At 39.9% G+C, this 26,953-nt stretch overlaps 1 protein-coding gene across 3 annotated transcripts in view; it reads left to right on the forward strand.

Moving 5' to 3' along the window:
• NELL1 (neural EGFL like 1) overlaps positions 1-26,953 on the forward strand; it is a 720,354-nt gene that overhangs the window by 57,646 nt on the left and 635,755 nt on the right. For all 3 annotated transcript variants that reach the window (XM_069469705.1, XM_069469706.1, XM_069469704.1), the window contains exon 3: positions 15,045-15,195. In XM_069469705.1, the coding sequence (XP_069325806.1) occupies positions 15,045-15,195 (151 nt within the window). The remainder of the gene's footprint in view (positions 1-15,044; positions 15,196-26,953) is intronic.

Below are 26,953 nucleotides of genomic sequence, written 5' to 3' on the forward strand. Positions count from 1 at the left end.
TTATCTTGCAACACTGAAAGTCTATACCCATTAAATAACTCCTTATTTTAGAGGGATTGAATTTTGTCTTATGGGCAATTGGGGGCCAATGAAGGGTTTTGAACAAGGCAGTGACATATGTGACCATGTGCGACACAAGTATGTACCAGGTGCTGCAGGCACAGGGAGAGCTGCATCTAACCCATTCCAGGGAGTGAGGAAGGTGCAGGCAGACATCTCTGTACTTTAGGATCGAGGTTGAAGAAGATCCTGCCCTGGGTCCCCTGTCAAAGCCCAAATGCTGGGGTGGATGGCAGTGATATTCAGCATTTTATGGGAGTGAGAAGAGAAAACATTACCATGTGAAGTCAGGTCATGTCCACTCTGAACTGTAGCCAACGTGGCAGCAGGGGATGCAGCCAGGAGGTGTCTCAGAGGGGAAGGTCCCCACCCGACTAGTCAGGAGCCGCATGTTTTATCGGAAAGGTGAGACACAGAGAGGCTGGTATTCAGGGCTTGGCAGAGTTTTCCCCAGCAGCTGGTTTTTAGTTGCATATTTTATGCATAAGCTAGCCACAGCATTCTTTTTGGCATTTCATTTAAATAGAAGATCTCATCATAATTAAAGAACTGTCCAAAGCCACTAGTGTGTGCTGGGGACAGGACAAGGTTGGGAGGGCAGCTTCCTGGACTCCTGCTTTGAGTTTCTCTTTTTTCAACATATGACTTTGAAATCCTTTCTTTCTCAATCTTTGCATGATTGGATGGAGGAAAATCATTTCTTTTTTTCAGCTCTTACGTTTAAAGGAGGCTTTAAAGCTCATTGATGTATTGATCAATCAGGAGAGTTTAATATGCTATTAATATCTATCTTGTGCTGGCCACTGTTGTGGGTCTTGATTGTAAAAGAAGGATATGACAGACACTCTGCCCTTGAGGGGTCCTTGGTTTAAGTACAGCAAGGAGAGAACCAGCAATATATTATATTTGTTTGTTCATTGATTCATTCTTTCATGCACTCAACAAATATTTGTTGTACACCCATGTGACAGGCACTGTTCTGAGTGTTAATCACGCAGCACAGAAAACACAGTCTCTGTCCACAGGAAGACTGCATTCTAGCAGAGGTGGCCCATCACAATAAACAAGTATATTAATACATAACTTTAGATAGTACTATATACTATGAAGGGAATACAAGAGCACTACTGTAGAAATAAAGAGAGGGAGAGACTTGGGGAGAGGGTTGACTTTACGTAGGATTGTTGGGGAAGGCTTCCCTGCAGAGGTGATATTTCAGCAGATGCCCAAATCAGGAGTCAGCCATGCAAGGATGATATTATTAATGATGATCACTTACATTATTACTGATGAACACTTTTCATATGCTAGGCACTATTCTAAATTCTTTGTATTCATTAACTCATTTAATTTTTGTAACAAGCTTGTGACAGAGATGGGTATTAGGAGCCCCACTATACAGAAAGGTGTCCAGAGGCACAGAAAGGGAAATGGAGATTAAATCACTTGGCTAAGATTAAAGGTCCAGTAAGTGGCAAAGCTGAGAGTTGAATCCAGGCTGTTTTGCTCCGGAGCCCACGTTCTTGATGCAGCTGGCCAAAAGGCCCTTGGGATCAAACAAGTTTAGGGGGAACAAGGTTGGCCAATGTGGGTACCAGGTACCAGAGAAGGCCAGGGAGCATCAGCAGGGCCAAATCCTATAGAATCTTTCAGGGCATGGCAAGGGGTTGGGGTTTTATTCATATTGCAGCAGGTGATGTGGTAGGCTGTGTACACTGCCACCCCCCAGATGTCCATATCCTAATCTCCATAACCTGTGATAATGTTACTGTAAATGGTGAAAGGACTTCGCGGATGTGATTAAGCTCTGGATCTTGAGGTGGAGAGATTACCCTGGATTACCCAGGTAGGCCTGTGCAATTACAAAGGTCCTTGTAGGATGGAAGCAGGGGGGTGAGGTAGAGAAGTGATGTGACGATGGAAGCAGAGAAGGTAAGGGGCTGCAGGTGTTGACAATGAGGAAGGAGAAAGAGCCAAGGAAAGCTGAAAAAGGCGAGGAATGAGATTCTCCCCTAGAGCTTCCCAAGAGTGTGGCCCTGTCCACACGTTGTGTTTTGTCCAATGAAACCTACTTCATCTTTCTGACCTCCAGAACTGTAAAATAATAAAATTGTGTTGCCTTAAGCCACTTAAGTTCGCAGCAATTTGTTACAGCAGCCATAGGAAACTAATACAGGCAGCTGTTTGAGGATTTTAAGTAAGGGACTGAGAGAATGTGATTTAAGTAAAGTTAGATAATGTGATTTAAGTTAAGTTAGATAAGGTGATTTTCTGATTGCTATGTGGGATGGAGAGAGAAAATAAGAAGGAGGGGAGAGGGAAAGGGAGGACAGGAGAGGAGAGGGGAGGAGAGACGAGGGGAAGCAAGTTGATAGTTGGCAGCTGGTGCAATACTATAGTCAGAGAAAACTGAGGGTCATGCTGGTGATGGATGTGGAGCTCGGGGCTTGCTGATGGACGGATGTTTTTCGAGGTACTCTGACAAATTAGACAGCGGGCCAGAGGAGGGCACAATGAAGGAGCTTCAAGATGGCCCAAGAGGTAGGAGGAAGACCGTAAGAATGCAGTGTCAAAAGGGCAGAGTATTTCAAAAAGAGGGAGAAGGCAACTGTTTGGGAGGTTGCTAGGGGGGAGGGGTCACTTAGAGGTCAGGTCACCCTCTGGCCATTGGATTTGGCACAGTGTAGAGTGTAAGATTTGTCAGAGTGCACGTATTGCTCAGTACAGCTGAAAATCCCAGCTAGATGTCTCTTTCCAGACTGAGCCTGTCTCATTCACCATGGTACAGAGCCTGCGACAGAGAACGTGCTCCACAGATACGTGTTTGAGTGGGGCAGTGATTGAATTTTGGAGTCGAGAGGGAAAATCACCCTCAGCTGTGGTGCTAGAGCTTTGTGGAGTTAGAGAATCTGGTTGAGCCTTGACGGCTGGGCAGGACTCGGGCAAGCATGGAGAAGGGGGCTGGAACTCCGGGAAGGAGAAGAGTTGAGATTACATCTTCCCGGAGCCTCTCGCTTGTGCCGGGCTCTGCTCTGCTCCAGCCCCTTCCCATGCCTTGCACTCAGAGAGCTCACGTGTAGCCTAATTGGGGATGCGCAAGGATGAACTTGGTGTGGGTGGGTCTGGGAGCTGAAAAGTGTATCTGTTGTCTGAGTTAGATCATACTCAAGGAGAGAAGACTGCTTGGGAACCTACCGGGCATCCTTTGAAATGAATAATCACGAAGACCCAGTTTAATGCACTGAAGGAGTAATTAATTGAAAACTGACTCAGCATTGTCACCCTAGGACATGCAAGGGCCAAATTATTTGCAACGATGATCAAAGACCAATTTTCCCCTCAACAATTTCAATTATTTACCAAAAGCTTCTGTAAACAGGGATTGAAATTTTAGCCTTTGGTTGTGGCTCTTGTTTGAAAGGCTGGAGGTGGGAGATTGGTTGAGAAAGATCCTGCCACCAGATCGCAACTGGCTCTGAGCTCAGGGAGCAAGCAGCATTTCCAGTGATTCATTTTAAGGGCGACTTTAATGTTTAATACATTCAAATAAAATCCCTAAAGAGGAGGTTAGTTTTCAAAGAAGAACAGCAAGTCTGCAAAAAAACCCCACACCCACATCCTCCTTTCTGAGCAGATGCAGACATTTCTTGGAGCTTCTGTTGAAAGCCTGGAGTTTTAGTGACCTGTTCCCTGTCCAGAAAGCTTCACTGTCCCTCCTTAGCACAAGGTTGAAGAGCCAATAACTGCACAGTTTCCCTGGGAACCTGAAAGCACAGACACTCCGTGGCCATTGCAGATAGATAAATAGTGAGGGAGACTTCTCCAGCAGTGACTCCAGAACTAATTAGCTAACAAGGCGTGTAATTAGATTAATGCACGTGATCTAAGAGCTGATGATGTGCTTTTTAGGACAGTGAAAATAAAGGAACTGAAAAGAAAGCATTACATCGGGGAGTTCCAAATTATTATTCCTGTCAGACATAGCAGGCGGGGGATGGGGCGGTGGTGAACAATGAGGGTGCCTATTCATCACTTAGTTCCCGCTGGTTTACCTGGGACTAATGTTGCTTTATGACTCCTCTCTGTTGTAAGATTTCTTTTTTTCCTCCTTCCTGTAGCAAGGTGAGAGGCTCCTACACTGTTTACTTGGCATACATAATAGCCAAGCCTGCCCTCACCTAATAGGCTAGTTATTTCTGGAAGGATCCCTCTAGCTTCCCTCTCTCAATCTCTCTCTCTCTCTCTCTCTCTCTCTCTCTCTCGGCCCATTTGGAGAGAAAGAAATGACACGTTTGAAGCTCGCTAAGCCCCCTCCAACTCTGCAGGCGCAGGCGTCTGCCATGAAGTCTCTGCCAACCGCAGCATTGAGTCATGTCCCTCACCTCTGACCCCTGGGACCCCAATAAGGCAGACTTTACCTCTCACTCTCTACTCACTCCCTACTTCTCATTCATTCCTTCACCTCTGTCTGAGCTCATGCTGCCCTGTTGGGCCCCAAGTGTCAAATTTGTGCAGTTTCTAGGGTGAAATATTGCTGAGGCCACCACAGTCATTTCTCACTGAGCCTCTGACAGTTGGCTAATTAATATGATTTTGGTTATTGCATCCTATGTTGAAGTTGGACCAATTTCCCTGGGGTGGGAAGTCAGACATTAATCCACTAAACCAACTAAATTACTTATGTGCGTGAGAGAAGACAATTTCATCAGGAGTATTTTCCTGTGGTTTGACATATCGCTTTGCAGGCTGTGGACTTTTAAGAGCACTTTCTCGTCTGATGACAGGGGAGCCTGGATTCCTGATAGAAAAGTTATGTGATTAAGATACCCCAAGATACCTCTAAGCTCTAAACACACGCTTAGAGCTGTTTGCATATCACAGGGAGGGCAGAAAGCTGGGAAAAAAAATTAGCCAGTGCTGTCTTCTGTCAGGCTGAATGCAAGCTTATCCAGAAGAGTGTGGCTTTCTGCCTCTCTACGCCATGACTGTCTTTTTGCCCACAGAGCCATGGGAGCTTACCTTTGAAACATTAGCTGTTCATCCTAGTAATTGCTCCATCCTCTAATTTAATGAAAACCCATTAAACCGAAACAATAATTAAAATGAGACATCATCTCCGTAGGAGGTTTGCATATTAAAATCACTGTGCATTTCAATGGAGGCAGATTTTTATTCTTGAAAAACAGCATTTGAAGCAACATGTAAAAGTGATTTATAATGAATAATCATAAATTAGAGAGCTTGGCAGTAGAACATAATGCCCTACTGTTTACTATTGAATCTGAGTAGATGTGGTAAGGTCGAGGCCAACACAGCATTTCAAATGTCTCTTTCATGCCTGAGAATTAGGACTGCACAAAAGGGAGCTAATTATAATTAGGTCAGCCCACCGCTCCAAACTTTTTCAGCAGGTTAGAGATTGTACCCCTAATATATGGAGCAGTTTAGGCTCTTGGAGGCGGGTATCCCTTAGTCAGGGGAGACCGGGCATTGGAGTGGATTAGAGAAGTTTAATGATTCTCTCATGTTGGGGATTAGAGAAGCCAGGCAGAAATATACAGAAAGAGCTGCAAAGTTGAAGTCAGAAGACACATCCTTGCTACTTGCTAGCGGTGGGATCGTCACTTATCTTCTACGAACCAAGATTCCTCAGCTTTAAAGTGAGGCTTTTAACACCTATCCAATGGGTTTTTATGAATATGAAATGTGATCATGTATATGAACATGCTTGGAAAATTTTAAAGCTCAGACTTTAGTGTGTAGATTTCTGGGCTTTCTTTTCAAGCTTCTCAGAATTGTCGTAAGGAGTACACTAGCTACATATTAATACCATGCACTTTCCATTATTCTTTCATTCGTTTCTTACTGAACCCTGAAAAGTGGGTGTTACAGATGAGGCAACTCAAGAATAAAGAAAGGAAACTGAATTATCCAAGGTCTCACAGCAGACAGCTTGGCAGAGCTGGGATTCAGACACTGGTTTGTCTGAGACAATAGATGGTGCTGAGGGGCACTGGGGCCTTGTGGTTGGCCTTAGACAGACCTGAGTCTGGATTCCAGCTAGAATACTCAGTAAAATACTTCTTGATTCTTTGTACCTCATCTATAAAGTGGAGATAGCAATACTGACATCACTAGCCTGTTGTGAGGATTAAATTAGCACAATTAAAGTCCTTAGTGTGACATCTAGCAAAAAGCAGAAATTCGAGGCTGGACCTAGATAGGAGTGGCTGGAAGCTCCATAGGCTCTGCCCAGTTTTCATCTTTTAAACAGAAGAGAGTTAGAACTGACCACTAACCCTGCTCACCTGCCCGATACCTTCCTGCTGGGCCACAGTTATAACTAACCATACACTTGGCCTTTACTTCAGCCCCAGCTGTGGCACCAAAGCTCCTGTGGCATGCTGGTTGCTGGCACAGCTTGGTCTCCCACCCACCCTACAGGGCCTAGTGCTTGCCCTGATTGTATTCCAAATAAACTAATAATTGTCATGTGCTTCTTACGTGGCAGACACTGTTTTGAGAGTTTAACATGTACGAATTGTTTTAACCTTCATACCATCTCCATGGAGCAGATGCAATTTTATTCCCATTTTACAGATGAGGAAGCTGAGGCACAGAGAGATTAACTTGCCCAGGGTCACACATCTGAAGAGAGGTGAAGCTGGAATATGAACTGAGCAGTCAGGCTTCAGAGTCTGAGCTCTTAACCACTACTCTACACTGCCCCCTCGCCAGAAGATCAAGTCCCTGCTGAGACACTCTGGTCCTACTCCAGGTTATTCCAGACTGTGATGGGTTCTAAGCACCCCCATTTTTCTGTCTCTGAGCTGAACAGCTGAATGCCTGTTCACTTATGTTCGTGTCTTTATTGCTAGACTCTGAGCCCCTTGTGGGTAGAAGATGTGTCATGGTCAGTTTTGTGTTTACAGTGCCTGGTTCAGAGGGGTGCTCAGTAAAGGATTTTAAAGTAAATGAATGAATGGATGGATGAGTTGCAAGAGGGCAGGGACAAGGCCTGCCCTCATGTCTTTAGAAGAACCTGGAGAGCATCCCTTGCTGGCCACATGTTCTTGCTTGCACCCAGCAATATTTTGTGCATGAAGTTTTGTACACAATGTGCCAAGAACACCTTTAGGGTTCTGACCATCAGTGTGGATTAAAATGACACCTGAGGGGGCTTGGCTGCCAGTTATTGTCAAAAGACACCTGCTGTCCCTGCTGACTGAAGAACATATACTTAGGTGACTGAAAGCCAGGTGACTGGTGCTTATTTTCTTGTTTGGTAGGATGCCCTTCTTGTTTCTCTCCTGTTTATAAAGTGTACTCTTATATTTTACCCTAAAAATTGTTGCTTCCTTATGATAACTCTAAGAGAAGATTTGGAAAATTCAGACATGTGGAAAGAAGAAAAATTTCACCCGTGTTAGTTCCCAACTGCTAATGTTTTTTTGATCAAAGCCTGTTCCTGTCTGTTATGCATTACTAAATAAATTTTATATATATTGATATAATGCTGCACATACAATTGTGAACCTATTTGACAGTATTGCCTGTGTTACTTTAATACCTTTGGTATCATTGTGTTATCACACATAATTTTCCATTGCGTGTATATATCCTAATTTACTTAACCACTCCCTGTTGGATAGCTTCCTTGCTGTACAATGCTGTCTTAATCATACTACAAAAATCTTTTCACCAGCCTTTTGCTTTTTGCTTTCCTGTCTTGTGATTCAGATGGAGCTGGCATTCATACTGTACCTCTCTCTTTATTCCCGTGTTTCTAACTGAGGCGGGGGGTGGAGGGATGGGGATGAGAGGCGTCCTTGAGCATTGGTGGGTCGCGGTGGCAGTGTGGGGTGGCAGCCTAAAGAGGAGGAGTGGCTACACTTTGTTAATTTCTTAGCAACAGAGGGCATGCATTGATTTTCCTTACTGGTTACTGTCAGACGTTTATAAGAAGAGCTCAGCTGCCTTACAGTGCCTACCTAATTAGTAAAATTATGGGGGTACCGGAATCTCTTTTGATTGAGTCACATAGTAATTACAAAAAATTGATTAATACCATGTGTTGCAGGATTCCTTAGGTGTAGTCCCCTAACAGAGGAGTTGGGGGTGCTCAGCTGGCTTTATTATTCCTTAGGCAGCTCATTTTTTAAATGTGCTTTTTTTCTCAACAGATTTGAGTTATATATGAGTGTCTTTGGTAAACCTCTTTTCTTATATTGTGTTCCAGATTTTGGAGTCAAGGTATAATTTATTAATAGTAATGCAACAAACATTTGAGGCCCTACCATGGTTGGTACACAAAAAAGAGGGAAAGAAGACAGAGGTCACTGCAGATGGGAATGTACCAAGTGGGGGAGGAACATGCCCCTGGGAAGCAGGGAACTGAGGCCCGTGGTGCTGGGAGGCAGGAGTGAGGTCAGTGGGAGAGAGGACAGTGAGGAGCATGAAAAACAAGCTGAGGTACCAGGCAAAGGCCGTGGAATGTCATGATTGACTTTGCTGAGGCAAGAGTCAATTTCATCTCACTCACTTGGCATGTGACCTTGGGCAAGCCATGAAACTTCTCTGTGCCTCAGTATTGTTACCTGTAAAATGGGAGGGATGTTGGTATTTACCTCATATGGGATATACAAATAGATTGTTCATTCATTTATTCAATAAATACTTCCTATGTGAACACAAAGTACCAGACACTGGTTATATGACAGTGATTTGTCCCTTTTCCACATGCGTCAAGCACTGAGATTGCAGATACTGGCAAGTGGCAGTGTAGCTCAGTTAGGAGTGTGGCTCCTAGAACTAGCTTGCAGAGTTGGAATCTGAGCACCGTGGCTTCCTAGCCCAGTGTCCTTTAGAGCATTATTTAAATTCTGGAGGCCTTAGTTTTCTCATCTGTGAAGTAGGAATTACAATAACGCCTTCCCCTAAAGTTATCATGAGACGATATGTGCAAAGCATTAACTCTGCACTTGGCACTGAACTAAGATGTACCTGTTTGCTTTTTGCCCTTCTGGCTTCTGGAGCCAATGGAGGTGTAATGGAATGTTATTATGAACTTGTTAGTGGAGATGGAAATTCTTTGCACCTTAACTGGAAGTCTCCTGGTGTCCCCACTACTTTCCGCTTGTGATTTCTGCTTTTCTGAAAGCTGCCTGGATCAATCACATCTGGCATTCTCAAGGAAGGGCCGTAAGACCTAACAGCGGAATACGTGCCTCTCTCCCTTCTTCCCACACCAGGAATTGCCCCATGCATGATGGTTCTGAATTAAAAAATTTCCTCTGCACTTAAAAATGAAAAGCCAACTGCCATTTCAAATAACCAGGTGTTGCTTTACCTTTTGGGGCCATTCTTACCACGAGCTTAAGTGGGACTCAGGCTAGAAGGATGTGCCATCTGTATGAGAAATTTGCCATGTTTTGAGGTTCTCGGTGTATTTATTAAAATGTTGCCTGAATTCTCCATCCATCAAGGCTGAGGCAGGCTGCCATGGCGTGTTTGTTTTCACATATTTCTGGCTGCTACTGCTTTTGCTACCTCAATCCACCGATCCCTAGCTGGTGCACTGGTGGGATTTTGCTTTGTGCTCATCTGGTACCCCTTGGCTAGTTGGGGGCCTGAGAATTCCCTCCAATATTAGGGTAAGTAGATGCTTTCCCTGCTAAACTTTTAGTGAGAGAGATGCTTGCAGAGAAAGAAAAATGCCAGGGTCATGTAAAGCACGTGAGTGTTCATATCTGCACAGCGGTCCTGCAATGAATGCCCCTTTTCCCTCTCTCCTGCCAGGTAAATGCTTATTCATCTTTTTAGAATCAGGTTCAATCCTCCATGATGTCATTCCTCATCTCCGTGGGCCTCCTCTGTTTTCTGTGAACTGCCCTATTCTGTACCCATTGTCACAAGGAAACTGTCTTGCTTCTGTATCTATCTTCCAGGGCGGAAACTATATTTTTACTTTCATTTCCCCAATGCCAAGCACAGTGCCTGACACAAAGGAAGCACAGGTATATGCTTGTTGACAATGAAATTCACCCACCATCCTCATCCTATATGTCAGGGAAGAGGGAAATGAAGTTGCTCTTATTTGAGGCAGAGAAGAGTGTGAATACCGTCATGTAATTTCTTCCCTTTTCCACTTTCCCATCTCCTCCCTTCACCCAGCACTTTTTCTGCCGATGTTTAATCATCACATTAGCATTTTTAGTCTTTCTTTAAAAATGACTAGGTAGAGCCGTTATATCCTGGGAAAGGAAAAGTACTTAACCCTTGCTGCTGAGTTAGCACTTCTTAACTAGATCATGCAAAGCCTCTGAGTATTTGCAACGACATTCGCTTTTTCCCCTTTTAAAAATGTAAAATGTTCACCTTAAGTGGTTGTTGTGTGGGAAATTACCCTGATGCGATGGTAGCCTCCAAGTCCATTCCCATAGGTCATGAAATGGAAAGTCTCACAGACAGATCAAATTCAGATTCATCACCCACCTGGCTCGTTCAATCAATCTAACATACCCAGAAGGAAGTAGGAGAAAGAGATGCAGTAGGTTAACGTGTGTAGGATTGGGTGCAAGCAGGCAGAAGGGCTAACCCACCCGATTCTTGAGTTATGCATTGCTCATATGTTCAGTTTCTCTCTCTCTCTGCTGCATCAGCTTCCCTGATGATGGTGTAGTTACAAGGGCTGGAGCTGAGGTTAACAAAAGTGGGTGGGGAGGGTTCAGCAGATGAGCGGTTCCTGGAGCCCACGTGCTTTCTCTATTGGAAATACTCAGGGGCAAGTAATCCTGGCCACAGCTGTAATTCACCAGTTAATTTGGTGAGCAGTGATGTGCTTTATTAGCCTTTCTCAGGGAGAGTACACATGGGGCCAGAACGGGAATGAAATGGACGCCAGCAATGGGTGTTGATTTTAGCGATGGCATAGCTGTCAGTCTGAAGGTGGTATGATTTGTACATTGTGACGTGTCCTCCCACCCCATTCTATTTGTAAGTAACAGTCCTATTCAATATGTTTTATCTGTGTGCAACACACTTATGTGCCATTTATTCGATCTATGTTTAACACATTTCACAGGTTTCTAACTTGCTATCTGTATTTAACACTTCTTATGAGCTTTATCCATCCCATTTGTTTTTCTTGTTCTCTCTAGCAGAATTGAATATCCTTAATATAGCAAACACAGTTTATAGTGGTTGAATATGGAAGTATGGTATTCACTATAGGTTCTCATAATTGGTTTTCATTGGTTGCTCTTTTAATGCCAGGAGAAAAGCAGGCTGCTGCAAAGTAGGTGACATAGCACTATTTTCAGTAACTGACAACTTTATGTTTTATGTTGGTTTGGAAAACCAGCAGAGGAGAAAAATCATAGAACGTGGATGTTTTATAGATGGAAATTACCTTCAGTGCCCTCTTTTGCTATGCGGCTAGGATCGAGTGATTAACAGAAATGAAATGTCGGGGCTAGGAAAGAACTTGGGGATCATGGAATTCATTCCTCTCAATATTTAGATGTGGAGTGTGAGGTTCAGAGAGGTAAGGTGTCTTAGCCAAGGTCTCACAGCTAGTCATCTAAAAAATTAGGGTAATCTTAGTCCTTGAAACCTGGTCCAGTGTTCTTGCCTGTATATTGTAAGAAGTGGAATTACTTTCTTGTGTTTTTTTAGCGCTGAATTTTGGTAAACATTTACTTGAAAGGGCTTTTCTGAAAATGAGAACGTACATAAAGTCTCCATGTATCAAAACAGCTGTTTCTTGCATTTCACTCTGGTAAGTGCTCTTTACTTCAATGTGCCAATTATTTGTGAAGAGAAATGAGAAAAGCCAGTGTAAGAAATGTTCAGTTTTCTGGAAGGGTTGAGTGAGCAGAAGTGTGGTAGGACTGGATCAGACTGTTAGGTGGGGTATTTTGCAAAGAGGAGGAGCTTATTTAGCACCAAACCTCATTTAAAAAAATTTTTTGATAGCCACTGGCATTTGAGAAGGACCTATTTATCCTCCTGGTCTTTCAAATGGTATCGTACTATATTCTGACTGTCACATATGTGGTTACTTGAAATAACAACATAAATGAGAAAAACAAATGGAAGATACATTAATTTAGTGCATCTGTATTGGATGCCTGTTTTGTGCCAGACGTAACTGGGGTTACAGCATGAATATAGATGTATGTCTGCCTGCATGGAACTTACAGGCTAGTGGGGAAAGAATGGAAGGAACATGAAGCAAGATTGTGATAAGTGATATAAGGAAATAATAAACTGATCATAATACATATCTTAGGGTACGTTATAGGGAGAAAATAACCAGGGAGGTGTGTTGGAGAGACATTAATGGAAAGCCTGCTTTGGAGAGAGTGGCCAGGAGGTTGCCTTTGCAGCGAGAGCTGGAGGAGGAGAAGTCAGGCACATGAAGGGGTGGGAGAGAGAGGCGCCCTGTGGGAAGAGGGATCTTGGTGTGCTCCTCTGGCCACCAAGGAGAAGAGTGTGAAAGGGGGTGGGAGAAGGCAAGAATCAGTTTGTGTGTGACTTTGCAGGTCATGCTGAAAGGACTGGATTTTATCCTACGAGCAATGGGAAGCCGTTGAAGCATTTTAATCAGGAGGCTGAAATGATTCGGACTTATGCTTTAAAAAGAGCACTTTGGCTGCTGCGTGGAGAATGGGGAAGAAAAGGCAGTGCAGAAGCAGGGAGACCAGTGAGGAAACCACTGGAGATGTCTTAGGGAGCAATGAAGTGGTTTGGGCAAGAGTTGTAAGAGTGGGGTTGGGAAGAAAGGGACAGATTCTAGATATGGGAACCCGCATGATTTGCTCTTAGATTGGATATGGAGAATGGAAAAATGGGAAGAATCAAGGGCAATTTCTAGTTTTTTTTGGCTTGAGGAATTGGGTGTTGCCATTTACTAAGACTGAGAACTCTACACATACACTTTGAAATGCTTATTAGGCATTCACATGGAGATATTAAGTAGGAAATTGAATATATGAATCTGTTGCTTCAGAGAGAGTTAGGGGGGGTGCAGATATAAATGTGGAGATCATTGGCCATGGGGCTGGATGATATCACCCAGGGAGAATTGAGTGAGAGATGAGGATACCTGCTACAATATTCATACCCATTTCCTCCTGCAGGCATTGATGATCGATCATGGCCCTCTGTTCTTTGGGACCAAACTTCAGAATCTTAAAATGAGCTCTCCAGGCAGTCACTACCAATCAGTTGATTCCTAATTGTTCAGTAAAGAAGGAAAAAGGAAAAAAATAAACACTGGCACTAAATTTCAGGTGGAATTTATTAGGAGGATTTTTGTCTAGCAGTAATGATGGTAAAAATAAGGTTAATAAACATTTGCTAATACTCTCTAGTTTACAGAGTGATATGCTCATACATTTAATACAGTTTGAATACCATCCTGGAAAGTGTTTGGCTGGGATTTTGAGGAAGGTATAGAAGCATTCTTTAAGTGGCTGTCTCTTATCTCAGCCCTTGATGAAAGCTGACAACATGCCACTTAACAGTAAAGTAGGGAAGGCCTTTCTTTGGGCAGAAAAGCAAGCGTGTGCAGGTAGGTTTTATGCTGGTAGAGTGGTCTGCCTGGGTTGGGTGGCTCCATGGTGGAAGGCCAACTTCGCTTTCTGCCATCTGTAGCCTAACCTCTTACAGCTGGGAAAAGACTGTGGTGGTCTTTTCTGTGTTACAAACTTGAAGCTGTCATTCAAAGAATTATAGAAGGCTAAGGTGGGAAGGCTCTAGACCACCTAGTCCACTCCCTCATTATGCAGATGAGAAGACTGAGCCCCAAGGTCAAGAATTCAAGGATTTCTTTTTCAGAAGTCACTCTTTAGGATGAGATTCTTCAATGTTCGTGAATAAAATCTGTGATGTTGCTTGGGCAGTGCACCTTTGACATTCTATGTTTTTCAAAGGCTTCTCATGCAGTCCTGAAGAAATAACCTAGTGCTTATCAGACAGTCAGGGGAGGTCGTCAGGATGTGAGAGGGGACCACCAAACACACCTTTGGTGTTCATTTATTATCCTCTGAATAATCTTCTCTAACTTTGCTCCCTCAGTGCCCTTTTCTGATGCCAGGAAATGTAGTGCAAAATAATGAGATAACACCCAGTTTATCATGACAAAAGTGAGTCTGAGTATGGAGTGATGAATGTCTCTCATTATGCTGATGTTGGAGAAAGAAACATTCCTATCCAGGGGCAGGATTAGCTGGACTCACACACCTCGAGGCCTGTCAAAGCGACCTCGACTTTAATAAATATTTCGTGAGCAAAGTCATCCGTTGCATGTTTACGGAGAAATTCCAGGCACGCTTATGGATCACAAACATGCCTTGTATTTATTCTTTAAGCAAAGGCAGAGTTGTCTGCCATTATTAACGCTAGTAAATCTCTGCTAGGTACAAGGCAAGGACAGGTTTCCTATATGCCTTGTGAGGAGAAGGAAGCCGGGTCTATGGGAAAAGTGAAATTGGAGGCTGCTCAGTGGCATTTGGGTCCTGTTAGACCCAGGACTCTCTGAGTTTAGGACCCCATTTATCCGACTGCCTCTCACCTTATTTACAGCAACTTAATCTGTTTGCAGCAAACTGAATTGCTTGCTCTGTGTCCTGTCAAATTTCCTGTCAGAAAGTCACTGTCTGGCCAATTGTAAACTTGTCAAAGTGACAAGTGGGCACGGTGACAGGGGTAGCCTTTCTGGGATTTGCATTGAATGAATGCAGCTGTAGGGAGTGGCGAATGGTGCCTGAAATGAAAACTATTGACAGGAGGGGAAAATGAAAAGTGCAGTCCGGATGCTTCTGACATGACATTTTTAACTGTGGATCTTTCCTCCTTTTCCTTCTTGTGTTCCTTTTCCTCTTTCTCCTTCTGCCTTTCTTCTCTATTCTTCTCTTTGCTTTTCTCCTCTCCTTTTTCTCTTCTTACTGTTTCTGCTGCTCTTCCTTCTTGACTCCTAGATATAGAAAGAGAGATCCATGCAGCCCCTCATGTGAGTGAGAAATTAATTCAGCTGTTCCGGAACAAGAGCGAGTTCACCCTTTTGGCCACGGTACAGCAGAAGCCATCGACGTCAGGAGTAATACTGTCCATTCGAGAGCTGGAACACAGGTAAGGAAGCTCTTTCTGCTTTTGAAAATCTCCTCAGAGTTAATGGACTATACAGAATGCCTTGGAGTTTAGAGGTTGTAGCCCCATGAAAACATTCAGCTAGCTGAGGCCTTGTTTCTGTTGAACACATTAGTGAATGTACTTTGCATTAAGAATTTACTTTGGGCAAAGTAGCTTTCTTGTTTTCTTTCCAAGGACCGCTCATGAGTATCTTTCTTGCTTTCTTGCCTGTCTTCTGTTAGACTTTGTTTGTATCAGGCTATATTCTATCCATCATATTTAGGTCATCAAGCAAGTTAATGGCTTATATTTAACAGCCTTCAATAAGCATTTATTATGTATTTATGTGGGAGTTGTACCTGACACTGGAAATATTAAGGTAAAGAGTACAGACTTTTTTTTTTAATAATTTTTTTTAAAAATTTCGGAGTATTACGGGGGTACAAACGCTTTGGTTACATAAATTGCTTTTGCACTGCCTGAGTCCGAGCTACAAGCGTGCCCATCCCCCAGGTAGCGCCTACCACATCTGTTAGGTGTGAATTTACCCATCCTCACCTCTCCCCTCCCACCTGCCTGACACCCTGTGAATGTTCCTTCCCATATGTGCACATTAGTGTTGATCAATTAGTACTAATATAATGGTGAGTACATGTGGTATTTGTTTTTCCATTTCTTGTGATACTTCACTTAGAAGAATGGGCTCCAGCTCCATCTAATATAATACAATAGGTAGTTCATCATATTTTTTTTTTTTATGGTTGAGTAGTACACCATGGTATACATATACCATAGTTTGTTAATCCACTCAAATATTGACGGGCACAAATATTGATGTTGTTTCCACATCTTTGCAATTGTGAATTGTGCTGCTATAAACATTCAAGTGTAGACATCTTTTTACAGAATTTCTTTTTTTCCTTTGGGTAGATACCTAGTAATGGGATTGCTGGATCAAATGGTAGTTCTACTTTTAGTTCTTTGAAGTATCTCCATACTTTTTTCTGTAGAGGTTGTACTAGTTTGCAGTCCCACCAGCAGTGTATGAATATTCCTATCTCTCTGCATCCACGCCAACATTTGTTGTTTTGGAACTTTTTGATACGAGCCATTCTCACTGGAGTTAAGTGATATCTCATTGTGGTTTTGATTTGCATTTCCCTGATGATTAGAGATGTTGAACATTTTTTCATATGTTTCTTAGAACATTAGTCTATCTTGTTTTGAAAAGTTTCTGTTCATGTTCTTTGCCCAGTTTTTAATGGGGTTGTTTGATTTTTTTCTTGCTGATTTTCCTGAGTTCTATATAAACTCTAGTTATCAGCCCTTTATCAGATGTATAGCATGTAAATATTTTCCCCCATTCTGTAGGTTGTCTATTCACTCTAGTGATAGTTTCTTTGGCTGTGCAGAAGCTTTTTAATGTGAGCAGGTCCCATTTATTTATATTTGTTGTTGCTGTGATTGCTTTTGGGGTCTTCCTCATAAATTTTTTGCCTAGGCTGATGTCTATAAGAGTTTTTCCAACATATTCTTCTAGAATTCTTATGGTTTTGTGCCTTAGGTTTAAGTTTGTTATTCATCGTGAGTTGATTTTTATGAGTGGTGAGAGGTGCAGATCCTGTTTCAGTCTTGTACAGGTGGCTATCCAATTTTCCCAGCACCAGTTATTGAATAGGGGTTCTTTTCCCCAGTGTATGTTTTTGTTTGCTTTGTCAACGATTCCAGAGGAGCAAGGTGGTGGACCAAAGACACCACCAGCCAGAGTATAGAATTTTTATTTCAAGGATTATATAAGCTGACAGGGAAGATAGACAAATAAATATCATAAAGTATTATAGATGAAATGTTAGAGATTGTATTCAGGGATTAAAGGTAAGAGTGGTCAATTCTACTAAGGGTTGTGGTAGCCAGGAAAGGCTTCAGAAAGGATGGTGGCTGTTTAAGGAAAAAAAAAGTGAGTAGATATTGATAGGCTGAATGGGAAGGAGTAAGGGATGGAAAGAACAACATTCCAAAAAGAGTTTGCTGAGATTTTAAGAAGGAACAGTTGGGTGGGTAAGTGGTTGAAACATAAAAGTATATGTGGGGAAAGGATGAGAGTTTAGTGTGGGCAGCAAGAGGTGGTCTTATAGAGTTAGGTAGAAGCCAGATCATTGTGAAGCTTCAAGGCCATGTTGAAACTTGGACTGAAGTCCTCATAGGTAGTGAGATTTCTTAAATTTAAGAAAGCTCACTTTATTACTGAGTTCAACACTGTTTATGTAGGGTTTTAAGTTTGAGGAAGATCACTCTATTATGGAATTCAAAGTAATCATTACTAGGTAACCGAAACAATTTTAATTTTTAATACCAGCTTCCTCTATATTTGTCCATTGAAACTATTTATGAAGCATCTACTGTGTTCTAGGTGCTAGGCCAAGTTTTGTGGGGAAATCAAAGAAACAAAATCATCTCAGGACTCACAGCAGAGTTTGGCAATGTGGGAAGCAAGACCACATAAAAAGCTAAAGAATAAAAAAATAGCTAGTAATAAATAATAGAAGAGTGTTATGAGGAAGTGTGTAAGTAATTTTAAAATTATGTAAAGGTGTGAAGTTCACTGAATTCAGTACATTAGGTCAGTGGTTAAGAAAGACCACATAGAGAGAACGAATATTCTTAAAGAGTGGGCAGAATTCCAGCAGGTAAGGGAAGAAGGGTGTATCAAGCAGGAACAACAATGTGTGCAGTCATAGAGGTGAGGAAATATGGGGAAATGCAATTTTGGGAGGGGGGGCAAGAGGGACAGTGAACAGACCAATTTTGTTGGAGCAGAGGGTCTTTCCAGGCAGACGTTTCGCAGTTGTGAGGATCAACAGCTGTCTCTTTTTAATGGTTAAGTTTGCTCTTCACTTCAAAGGGATGTGATGGACCCTGATCCTTTTGGGGGATGTTGTCAGCATTATAAGCTATAAGCTGGATGTTTCTGGGTCTGTGAGAGATATGGGTTAGTTTAAAGATATTCTATGTGCCAAGCAAAGGTACAGGTCCTTGTTTTCCAATGGTTGGGTGTCAAGCCAAGTCTCAGCTTCGCAGTCATGGAAAGGCTGTGTCCTTGCCCCGTTGGCCTTTTGGGGTTGGGGTGAGGGCCTCCTTGGAATGAGAGCCATACAAATGCCCAAGAGTATGATGTAGATTTTCAGGTACTTCTCAACGAAGGCAGAGGAGAGCTTTCCAAAGCAGTTGAGAAGCATGTGGAATGGCTGCTATTATAGTAGAAAGAACATAGGCTTTAGAGTTGGACTAATGGAGGTTAGAGTTCCAATTCTAGCTTTGTGACACCAGCTATTTAATGTCTTGAAACCTCAATTTCCTTGTCTGTAAAATGTGGGTAATAACCTATTTTGCAGGGTTGCTGTAAGGATGAAAAAAGATAGTACATGGTGAGTGGTCATCCCTTAACACGTATACATTTCTTCTCCTAGTCTAAATATGTCTTGAAACTATATTTGATGGGTTTCTCTTTTGGATTTTTTTTTTTAAATTTTACTTTAGGAAAGATTTAAAAAAACCTTTAGTATTGCCACATAGAGTCATCTGAGGCTGCCTTCTTCTACATCCCTTGTAGGTTTCTAATAGAACCTGAGGATGATTGAGCAGAGAGTCATCCAATCATTTTTCATTATAATAGAAAAACCTCAGGTCTTCACTCATAAACAAAATAAATATGAAGAAATAGAAACTAGATACCTTCCCCTTCTGGATTTTATGGTGCCCTGATCCATGTTTGTATAGTCTAAGCAAGGAGGTCTGAAAGACTGAATCTGTAATGCATTGATTCCGGGTAACACAGGAGACCTGGTTTCTACTCTTAAGGACATAAAATCTGGTTAAGGAGACCAAGAATGCAAGAAAATAGAGAGGAATATATAATAGTATATATTTAGGAATTAGGCTGTTTATAATATTCCCCCCCCCCAAAGTGTTTCCATTTGTAGTAAGTGAGAATCTTTCATCATTTTCAGGTTGCTCTCATTATTTATCAGGATAACGGTGTCTAGAGGAGCAAATTGTCCTGTAGACATTTAGCATGGACATTTGACTAGGTATATAAGATGAACAAGGATTTAGGGCTCTCCTTTATTCAATAGCAGAGGATCCAGGTATCTATCTGGTGGATAGACTGTTGGTGGCAACATCAGACACCTAGCTTATTTTTGTGAGCCTCTCTTATGTGATTCTGATTGTATCACTTATGATGAAGATGAGTTAAATATGTATTTACCCAAATTGGGATATGATGGGCATCTTAGATTCCTAGACAGTTTTTAATTTTTCTAGTTCAGTAGTTTTCAGTATATTCACAGAGTTGTGCTACCACAATCAATTATAGAAATTTTCATTACCTCCCAAATAAATCACACACCTTTTAGCTGTTAACTCCAATTTCCCTATAATCCCCTAGCCTTAGGCAACCACTAATCTACTTTCTGTCGATATAGATTTGCCTATTCTGGTCACTGCATATAAGTGAAATCATATGTTATGTGGTCCTTTGTGACTGGCTTCTCTCACTTAGAATAATGTTTTCAAGGTACATTCATGTTGTAGCTCAGTAGTTTATTTTTATTGTAGAATAATATTATTTGAATATAACACATTATATTTATCCATTCATCAGTTGGTGGAGATTTGAATTATTTCCACTTTTTGGCTATTATGAATAATGCTACTGTGAACATTCATATACAAGTTTTGTGTGAACATATGTTTTCATTCTCTTAGGTACATGTCTAGGACTGGAATTACTAGATCGCGTGGAAAGTCTATATTTAACTGAGTAACTGCCAGACGGTTTTCCAAAGTGACTGCACAATTTTACATTCCCACTAGCAGTGTACAACGGTTTTAATTTCTCCACATCTTTGTCAACACTAGTTATTATCTTTCTTTTTGATTATAGGCATCCTAATGAGTATGAAGTGACATCCCATTGTGGTTTTGAATTGCATTTGCCTGATGGCAAATGAGGTTGATTATCTTTTCATGTACTTATTGGCCATTTGTATATCTTCTTTGGGGAAATGTCTGTTCAGATCATTTGCCCAGTTTTAATTGGGTTATTTGTCTTTTTATAATTGATTTGTAATAATTCTTTATAGTATAGATACATGTCCCTTATCAGATATATGATTTACAATTTTTCCCCATTCTGTGGGTGGTCTTTTTGTTTTCCTGGTGGTATCCTCTAAGCACAAAAGTTTTAAAATTTGTTTGTTTTTTTCATTTGTTTTTTGTGCTTTTGGTGTCATATCTAAGAAACCATTGCCTAATCCAAGGCTATGAAGATTTACTCCTATAATTTATTCTAAAAGTTTTATAGATTTAGCCCTTACATTTAGCTCTTAGGTATATTTTGGGTTAATTTTTATATATGGTGTGAGATAGGGGTCCAACTTGATTGTTTTGCAAATGGATATCCAGTTGTATCATTACTATTTGTTGAAGACTGTTTTTCCCTCAGTGAATTGTCTTGGTATCCTTGTTGAAGATCAATTGACCATAAAGTGTGAAGGTTTCTCGCTGGACTCTCATTTCTATTTCATTGATCTATATGTCTAGCCATATGGCAGTGCTGTTTTGATTATTGCAGCTTTGTATTAATTTTTGGAAATTGGAAAATATGAGTCTCTCTGCTTTGTTCTTCTTTTCAAGATTGTTTTGGCTATGCTAGTCCTGTTGAATTTCCAGTGAACTTTAGGACCAGTTTGTCAATTTCTGCCAAGAAGTCAATTGGGATTTTGATAGGGATTGGATTGAATCTGGCAACCAATTTGGGGGAATATTGCCACCATAGCAGTATCAAATTGTCTAATCCATGAACATGGAGTGTCTTTCTATTTATTTAGGCCTTCTTTAATTTCTTTCAAAATTTTTTATTTTTTTGGTGTTCAGAGTATAAGTTTCTCATGGCTCTTGTTGATTTATTCCCAAGTATTTTATTCTTTTTTGATGCTATTGTAAATGGAATTATTTTCTTAATTTCATTTTCTGGTTGTTCATTGCTACTGCATGTAAATACTACTGATGTTTGCATATTTATTTTATATCCTGTAACTTTGTTAACCTAAATTATTTGTCCTAATTGTTTTCTAGTGAATTCCTTAGGATTTTTCCATTCAAGATGTTATGTGCAAGTAGAGATAACTTTATTTCTTCCTGTCCTACCTGGATGCCTTTTATTTATTTCTTTGTCTTGCCTAATTGCCATGTCTGGAACTTCAGTACAATGTTGAATAGAAGTGGTGACAGCAGACATCCTTGTATAGTTCCTGATCTTAAAGGGAAAGCTTTCAGTTTGACCATGAAGTATGTTAGCTGTGAGTTTTTATAGGTGCTCTTAATAGTTTGGAGAAGTTCTCTTCTTTTTCAGTTGAGGAAGTTCCTTTCTATTTGTAGTTTGTTCAGTGTTTCTATTATGAAGGGATATTAAATTTCTTCACATGCTATTCTGCATCTATTGAGGTGATAATGTGATTTTTATCTTTTATTCTATTGGTGTGGTATATTACACTAATTTATCTTTGGCTTGCATTCCTGGGATAAATTTTACTTGGTTATGTTGTATAATCCTTTTTTTATGTTATGGATTTGATTTGATAGTATAACGTTGAGGATTTTTGTATCTCTATTCATAGGAGAGATATTGGTCTGCAGTTACTTTTCCTTTGATGCTTTATTCTGGTTTTGGTATCAGAGATTTAGCTGATTTTTAAGCTATGTGGAATAACTTTTTAAAAGCCAACATTTGCAGATTGCATACCATGTGCCAAAAATTATTTTTTTAAGCATGATCCCCTTTGTGTCAGGTATAACATTTTTTTTTTTTTTTTTTTTTTTTAGACAGAGTCTCGCTTTGTTGCCTGGGCTAGGGTGAGTGCCGTGGCGTCAGCCTAGCTCAGAGCAACCTCAGACTCCTGGGCTTAAGCAATCCTACTGCCTCAGCCTCCCGAGTAGCTGGGACTACAGGCATGTGCTACCATGCCCGGCTATTTTTTTCTATATATATTTTAGTTGTCCAGATAATTTCTTTCTATTTTTTTTTTTTTTTTAGTAGAGACGGGGTCTCGCTCTTGCTCAGGCTGGTCTTGAACTCCTGACCTTGAGCGATCCACCCGCCTCGGCCTCCCAGAGTGCTAGGATTACAGGCGTGAGCCACCACGCCTGGCCTGTAACATTTTATAATTTGAAAATATTAAAGATTTTTCCACTATCAATTTTTAATATTTATACCAGCTATTTCTTTTTCATGTTTTATGATATTTGCTAGAATATCCACAACAGTGGTGAATAACATGTAAGCAGATTAAAGGTCTTCATTAAAATAAAGAACAAGATTGCAAACAAATCATTTTTCTTTCTGACTGTAATATATTCCTTTTGATTTGTTTAATATAATGTCTGGTAATATTTTCTAATCTCTATCTCTATTCATCTAGTTGTTATGTAAAGGAAATTCATCTTATTCCTGACTTACTGAAAGATGAAAAAATCAGGAATAGCTGTTAAATTTTATTAAATATTTCTTCAGTATGCATTCTGTGATAATTTTGCATTTTTCCCCTTTTATCCATTAACATAAGTAATAACATTAATGGAATCCATAATGTTGAACTATTTCTGAAATTCTTGAATAAACTTACATTAACTGATGTTTTATTTAGAATTTTTGCATCATTAAATAATAGTAGCAATAGCAATATTAATAAAAATAGTGGTAGCATCTAACATTAGTTTTGAATAAATGCTAGACATTGCTTTAAATACTGTACACTAAACTCATTAAGCACATGTTTTAACTCATTAGTGAGCTACAATAGATTTTTCTGTGTATGTAAGTTAATTTGAGGCTTTTTGAAATTTTTTATGCTCTGGACTGGTTAAATATATAGGCCATACCTTTTCTATAAATGTTTCTGATAGAATGAGCCTGAAAATAATTAGATATAAATGTAATTAGATATAAATAATTAGATGTACATGTAACTAGAAAAGTACAGAAAATATTTTGTTGGACTGAAAAGTACAGAAAATATTTGGGCTGATTTGTTTTGGGGGAAGCTGGTAAATCTTTTACTATTGAGAATGTTCATTTTCTGTTTTTATTATGGAATGGTTCTATCTAATTAATTTTAAGCTCGCCTTAGGATCAATTTATGTTTCTTAGAGAATCATATTTCATTGAGGGTGTCATTTTTTGGGCAAATAGTTGGCCATTATTGTCTCTTTCGCTTAATAAAATTTTTATATTTGTGGTTTTATCTTCTTGCATTTCTAACATGAGATATATGTGTTTTATTCTTCTTTGCTTGGCCAGGCTCATCATGGGATTGTGTAATTTATTGGTCTTTTTAATGAAACAGTTCTTAGTTTTATCGATCAAGTCTACTGTTACTCATTTCAAATTTATTGATTTCTGTTTCTTACCTTCTTTTGGATCATCTTATTGGTATTTTTGCTAACTTCTTCAATGTTTAGTTCATTTTTTTTTCAGTATTTTCTGTTTACTAGTAAAATCACTGAAAGCTTTATATTTCCTTGTGAGTATTGCTTTGACCACAGCCCATTGATCTTGCTATATACTGTGTTTGTTTTTTGTGTTTCTCTACAGTTCTTAATTTCAGTTTAACTTCCTCTTTAACCCTAGTTAAAGGAGTGTTTAGAAATTCTAAATAGATTAAATTAAAAAATATTTAATGGATAATTTCTGGTTTTATTAATTGAGATCATAAAATATGTGTTGTAAGATTTTTGAGTTTGCAGAAATTTTTTTTCTGCTCATCTTTTTCATGCTCAATATTTTTAATTTTAGGGGGCACATTTTAAATTCATGGGTAGTTTTTGAATGTGTATAGTTATATATAGGCATACCACTTTATATTTAACACCTTTCAGTTGTGTTATTTAACTTCTATGTGTATTTATTTATTGCTCCATCTAGGACACTCTGAGAAAGATAGGTTCATAGCTTCTGTTGTAATTATAATTTTGTCATAGTCTCCTTGGATAGGATTAAAGGTCAGGCCTGGAAATATCATGCATTAAACTGTATCCCATTTCATTGACCAGTACTGAGAAATTCAGTCTAGCATCATGCCCAAAGTGAGAGAACATAGGTATTAGAATAACTTGGAATTCTCTGTCTTGATTGGTTGGGATGTTTCCTATTTAGTATGCACACAAATACATGAAAGTAGCGTAGGTAAGATACTGCCTCATGTGAGAGTTTCTCCAAGTAGTACTCTTAGGCACATAGTATGCACTCAATAAATAAGTGTTAAATGAATAAATGATTCATTTTCTCCATCTCTGGTTAGAGCTGCTTAGCATTTTCATGGCTAGTTTCAAAGATTCACATGGAATATATTGTACCAGGCACAGGTATTGCCTTGGATGTGCTACATGTAGGAGGCTGCACAGGATAGTGAAAAGGGCAAAGGTTTTAGTATCTGGAGACTGAACTGAATAATACTTTGTGATTTTGGGGAGGATTAGAAGTACTTGTAAAACACCTAGCATAGTGCTTGGCACACAAAGGAAACTCAGTTTAAAAAGCTGTGATGATAATGATGATGAAGAAGAAGAAGAAGAAGAAGAAATTTGATGCTGAGGGGAGAATGAGTGCTGAGAAGTGGACAGATGAAAAAAGTTATTTTTCCCTAGTTCAGTGGTTAAAGGAAAAATGACTGTCACCCCAGCCTTCTGATAATGTTCTATTTCACCTTTGCTGATAAAGCACTTTGGTGGAAACAGCATTCTGGATCTGAACACCCTCCCCAGCCATCACACGCACCACAGGAAGTAATCATCCACTGCCTTTTCCAAAGCTGTCAGCCAGAGAAACTTCATTTACTGCTTTGCAAATCACTGTTTCTAATTTCTGCTGGGCTTCCGGCTACTCTCAGGCAAGGCCATTATTGAATTAATGGCAGAAGAGTTCATGCAGTGGCTGAGTTCCCTTCTGGCCAAAGGCAGGCATCTCTCTCACCTGATGGGAATCCAGTAGCCAGAGGTGGAACTTTTGGGAGATTGTGATTTTTAAACCACAAGTGAGCTTCTTGGCAAAGCAATATCTGGAAACTCCCTAGGTAACTGAGCCAATTGAGTTCCCATGGATATCTTAAGTGGATAGATAAAATGAAATGGAAAACTTAAATATAAAGACTACTGAAAACGTACCTGGAGGTAGTAATTGAAATAGGCTCTTTTATGTAATGGAATGGGTACTCTGTTATTAATTCTAATCTATATTTCTAATGTGATAAATTTTTTTTTACAGTGCCAACAGAACACATTGGAAGAGCAACGAAGATGAATCTGTCTTGCTGAACTATCTTAATGGCATTGCAGATTTAATGTTTATTTTTTCTGATTCAAATGTGTTAATATAGAGCTTTGTAAAAATGGAAAGCTTAATTAATGCAGATTAAATCTAATTGAATGTTCTGCCAGTATTTGCAACTCTGTAAGATATAATGGTAAATCTTCTGTTTTTCAATTTTTTTTTCCTAAATTATAGATAAAATTAAATCTAAGCATAATTAGATGGAAAGCTGAAAGTGAGGGGTCTCAGAAAAAGCTTCCTGCAGAATAGTTCTATGAGGAGTTGGAGAGGACACGTTTGGCTTTCTAAGAAGCCATCTCCTTTTTTTAAACAAAAATTTTGTATTTCAAATGATACTCTTCAGGTTTCTGAGTTCTCATAGTGAAAAGAACTTTTCACTGTGATGCCAGATAGACCCGGGTTCAATTTCTGGCTCTATCAGTTATTAGATGTGTGAACTTTTGCAGTTGTCTTTAATTTGCCTCAGCCTCGGTGTCCCTTCATGAAGGTATTGATTACTGCAACATGGAGTTATTGGGAGAATTCTCATATCAAGGCACTCAATAGATATCATTTCCCTCCTTCTCCTCCTGGCTTCTTTAGATATTTTCAAACTCTTCCCACCATTTGAAATTGTCATTAGATTTGCACACCAAGAGATTGTTACAGATTATCCAAGACAATGAATTGTCCAAATAGAATGCATTCTGTAATTTCTAAGCAGCAGGTTTACCTTCCTAATTATGGATAGTTTAAGCTAATATTTAAATTATTTTGTACTTTCATATAATTTATTGAAGAATGGTGGGTCAGAGGAAAGGGGAGAAAATTCCAGAAGTGTGTTACATTGTTTGGTGAAGCCAGCCCAAGAGAAAACTTTTTCCTTGGGCAATTAACAGTACATTTCCAGGAATTCAACCTCTTATATAAAATTAACAGATTATTATTTTCTTCCATGAGATATAATATTAAGGCCTATGTTATAAAAGAAGTAGATATTTTCAATTGTTAAATTACTTCCATTTGGGAAGGAATAAACTGGAGTCTTGCCCTAAAACCAGTCTATGCATACTGCTTTTGAAGTATGCAAACAAGTCTCTACATTTCAAACAAATATAGGGTACCTATGTTTAGAGAAACTTTAGACTTAGAACTATGCTCCTAATGGACTGTAAGCTCCCTTTTCAACAACATTCAGGGAATATTAATGCAAATCTACCAAATGCCGTATGGTGACAGATGCTGGGCTGCAATTTTGAAGCATGCAGGAGTGAAGACAAACATCACCAAGTATGGGTAGTGCACTGGTAGGAGGAATGTAAGGAGCAGGGCACCTTACCTCAACCACAAAGAGGTTCAAAGTCTTCCCACTGAGAGTTATACTTACTAGGC

Source organism: Eulemur rufifrons, chromosome 6 (assembly GCF_041146395.1).
Source record: "Eulemur rufifrons isolate Redbay chromosome 6, OSU_ERuf_1, whole genome shotgun sequence".
Taxonomy (NCBI): Eukaryota; Metazoa; Chordata; class Mammalia; order Primates; family Lemuridae; genus Eulemur; species Eulemur rufifrons.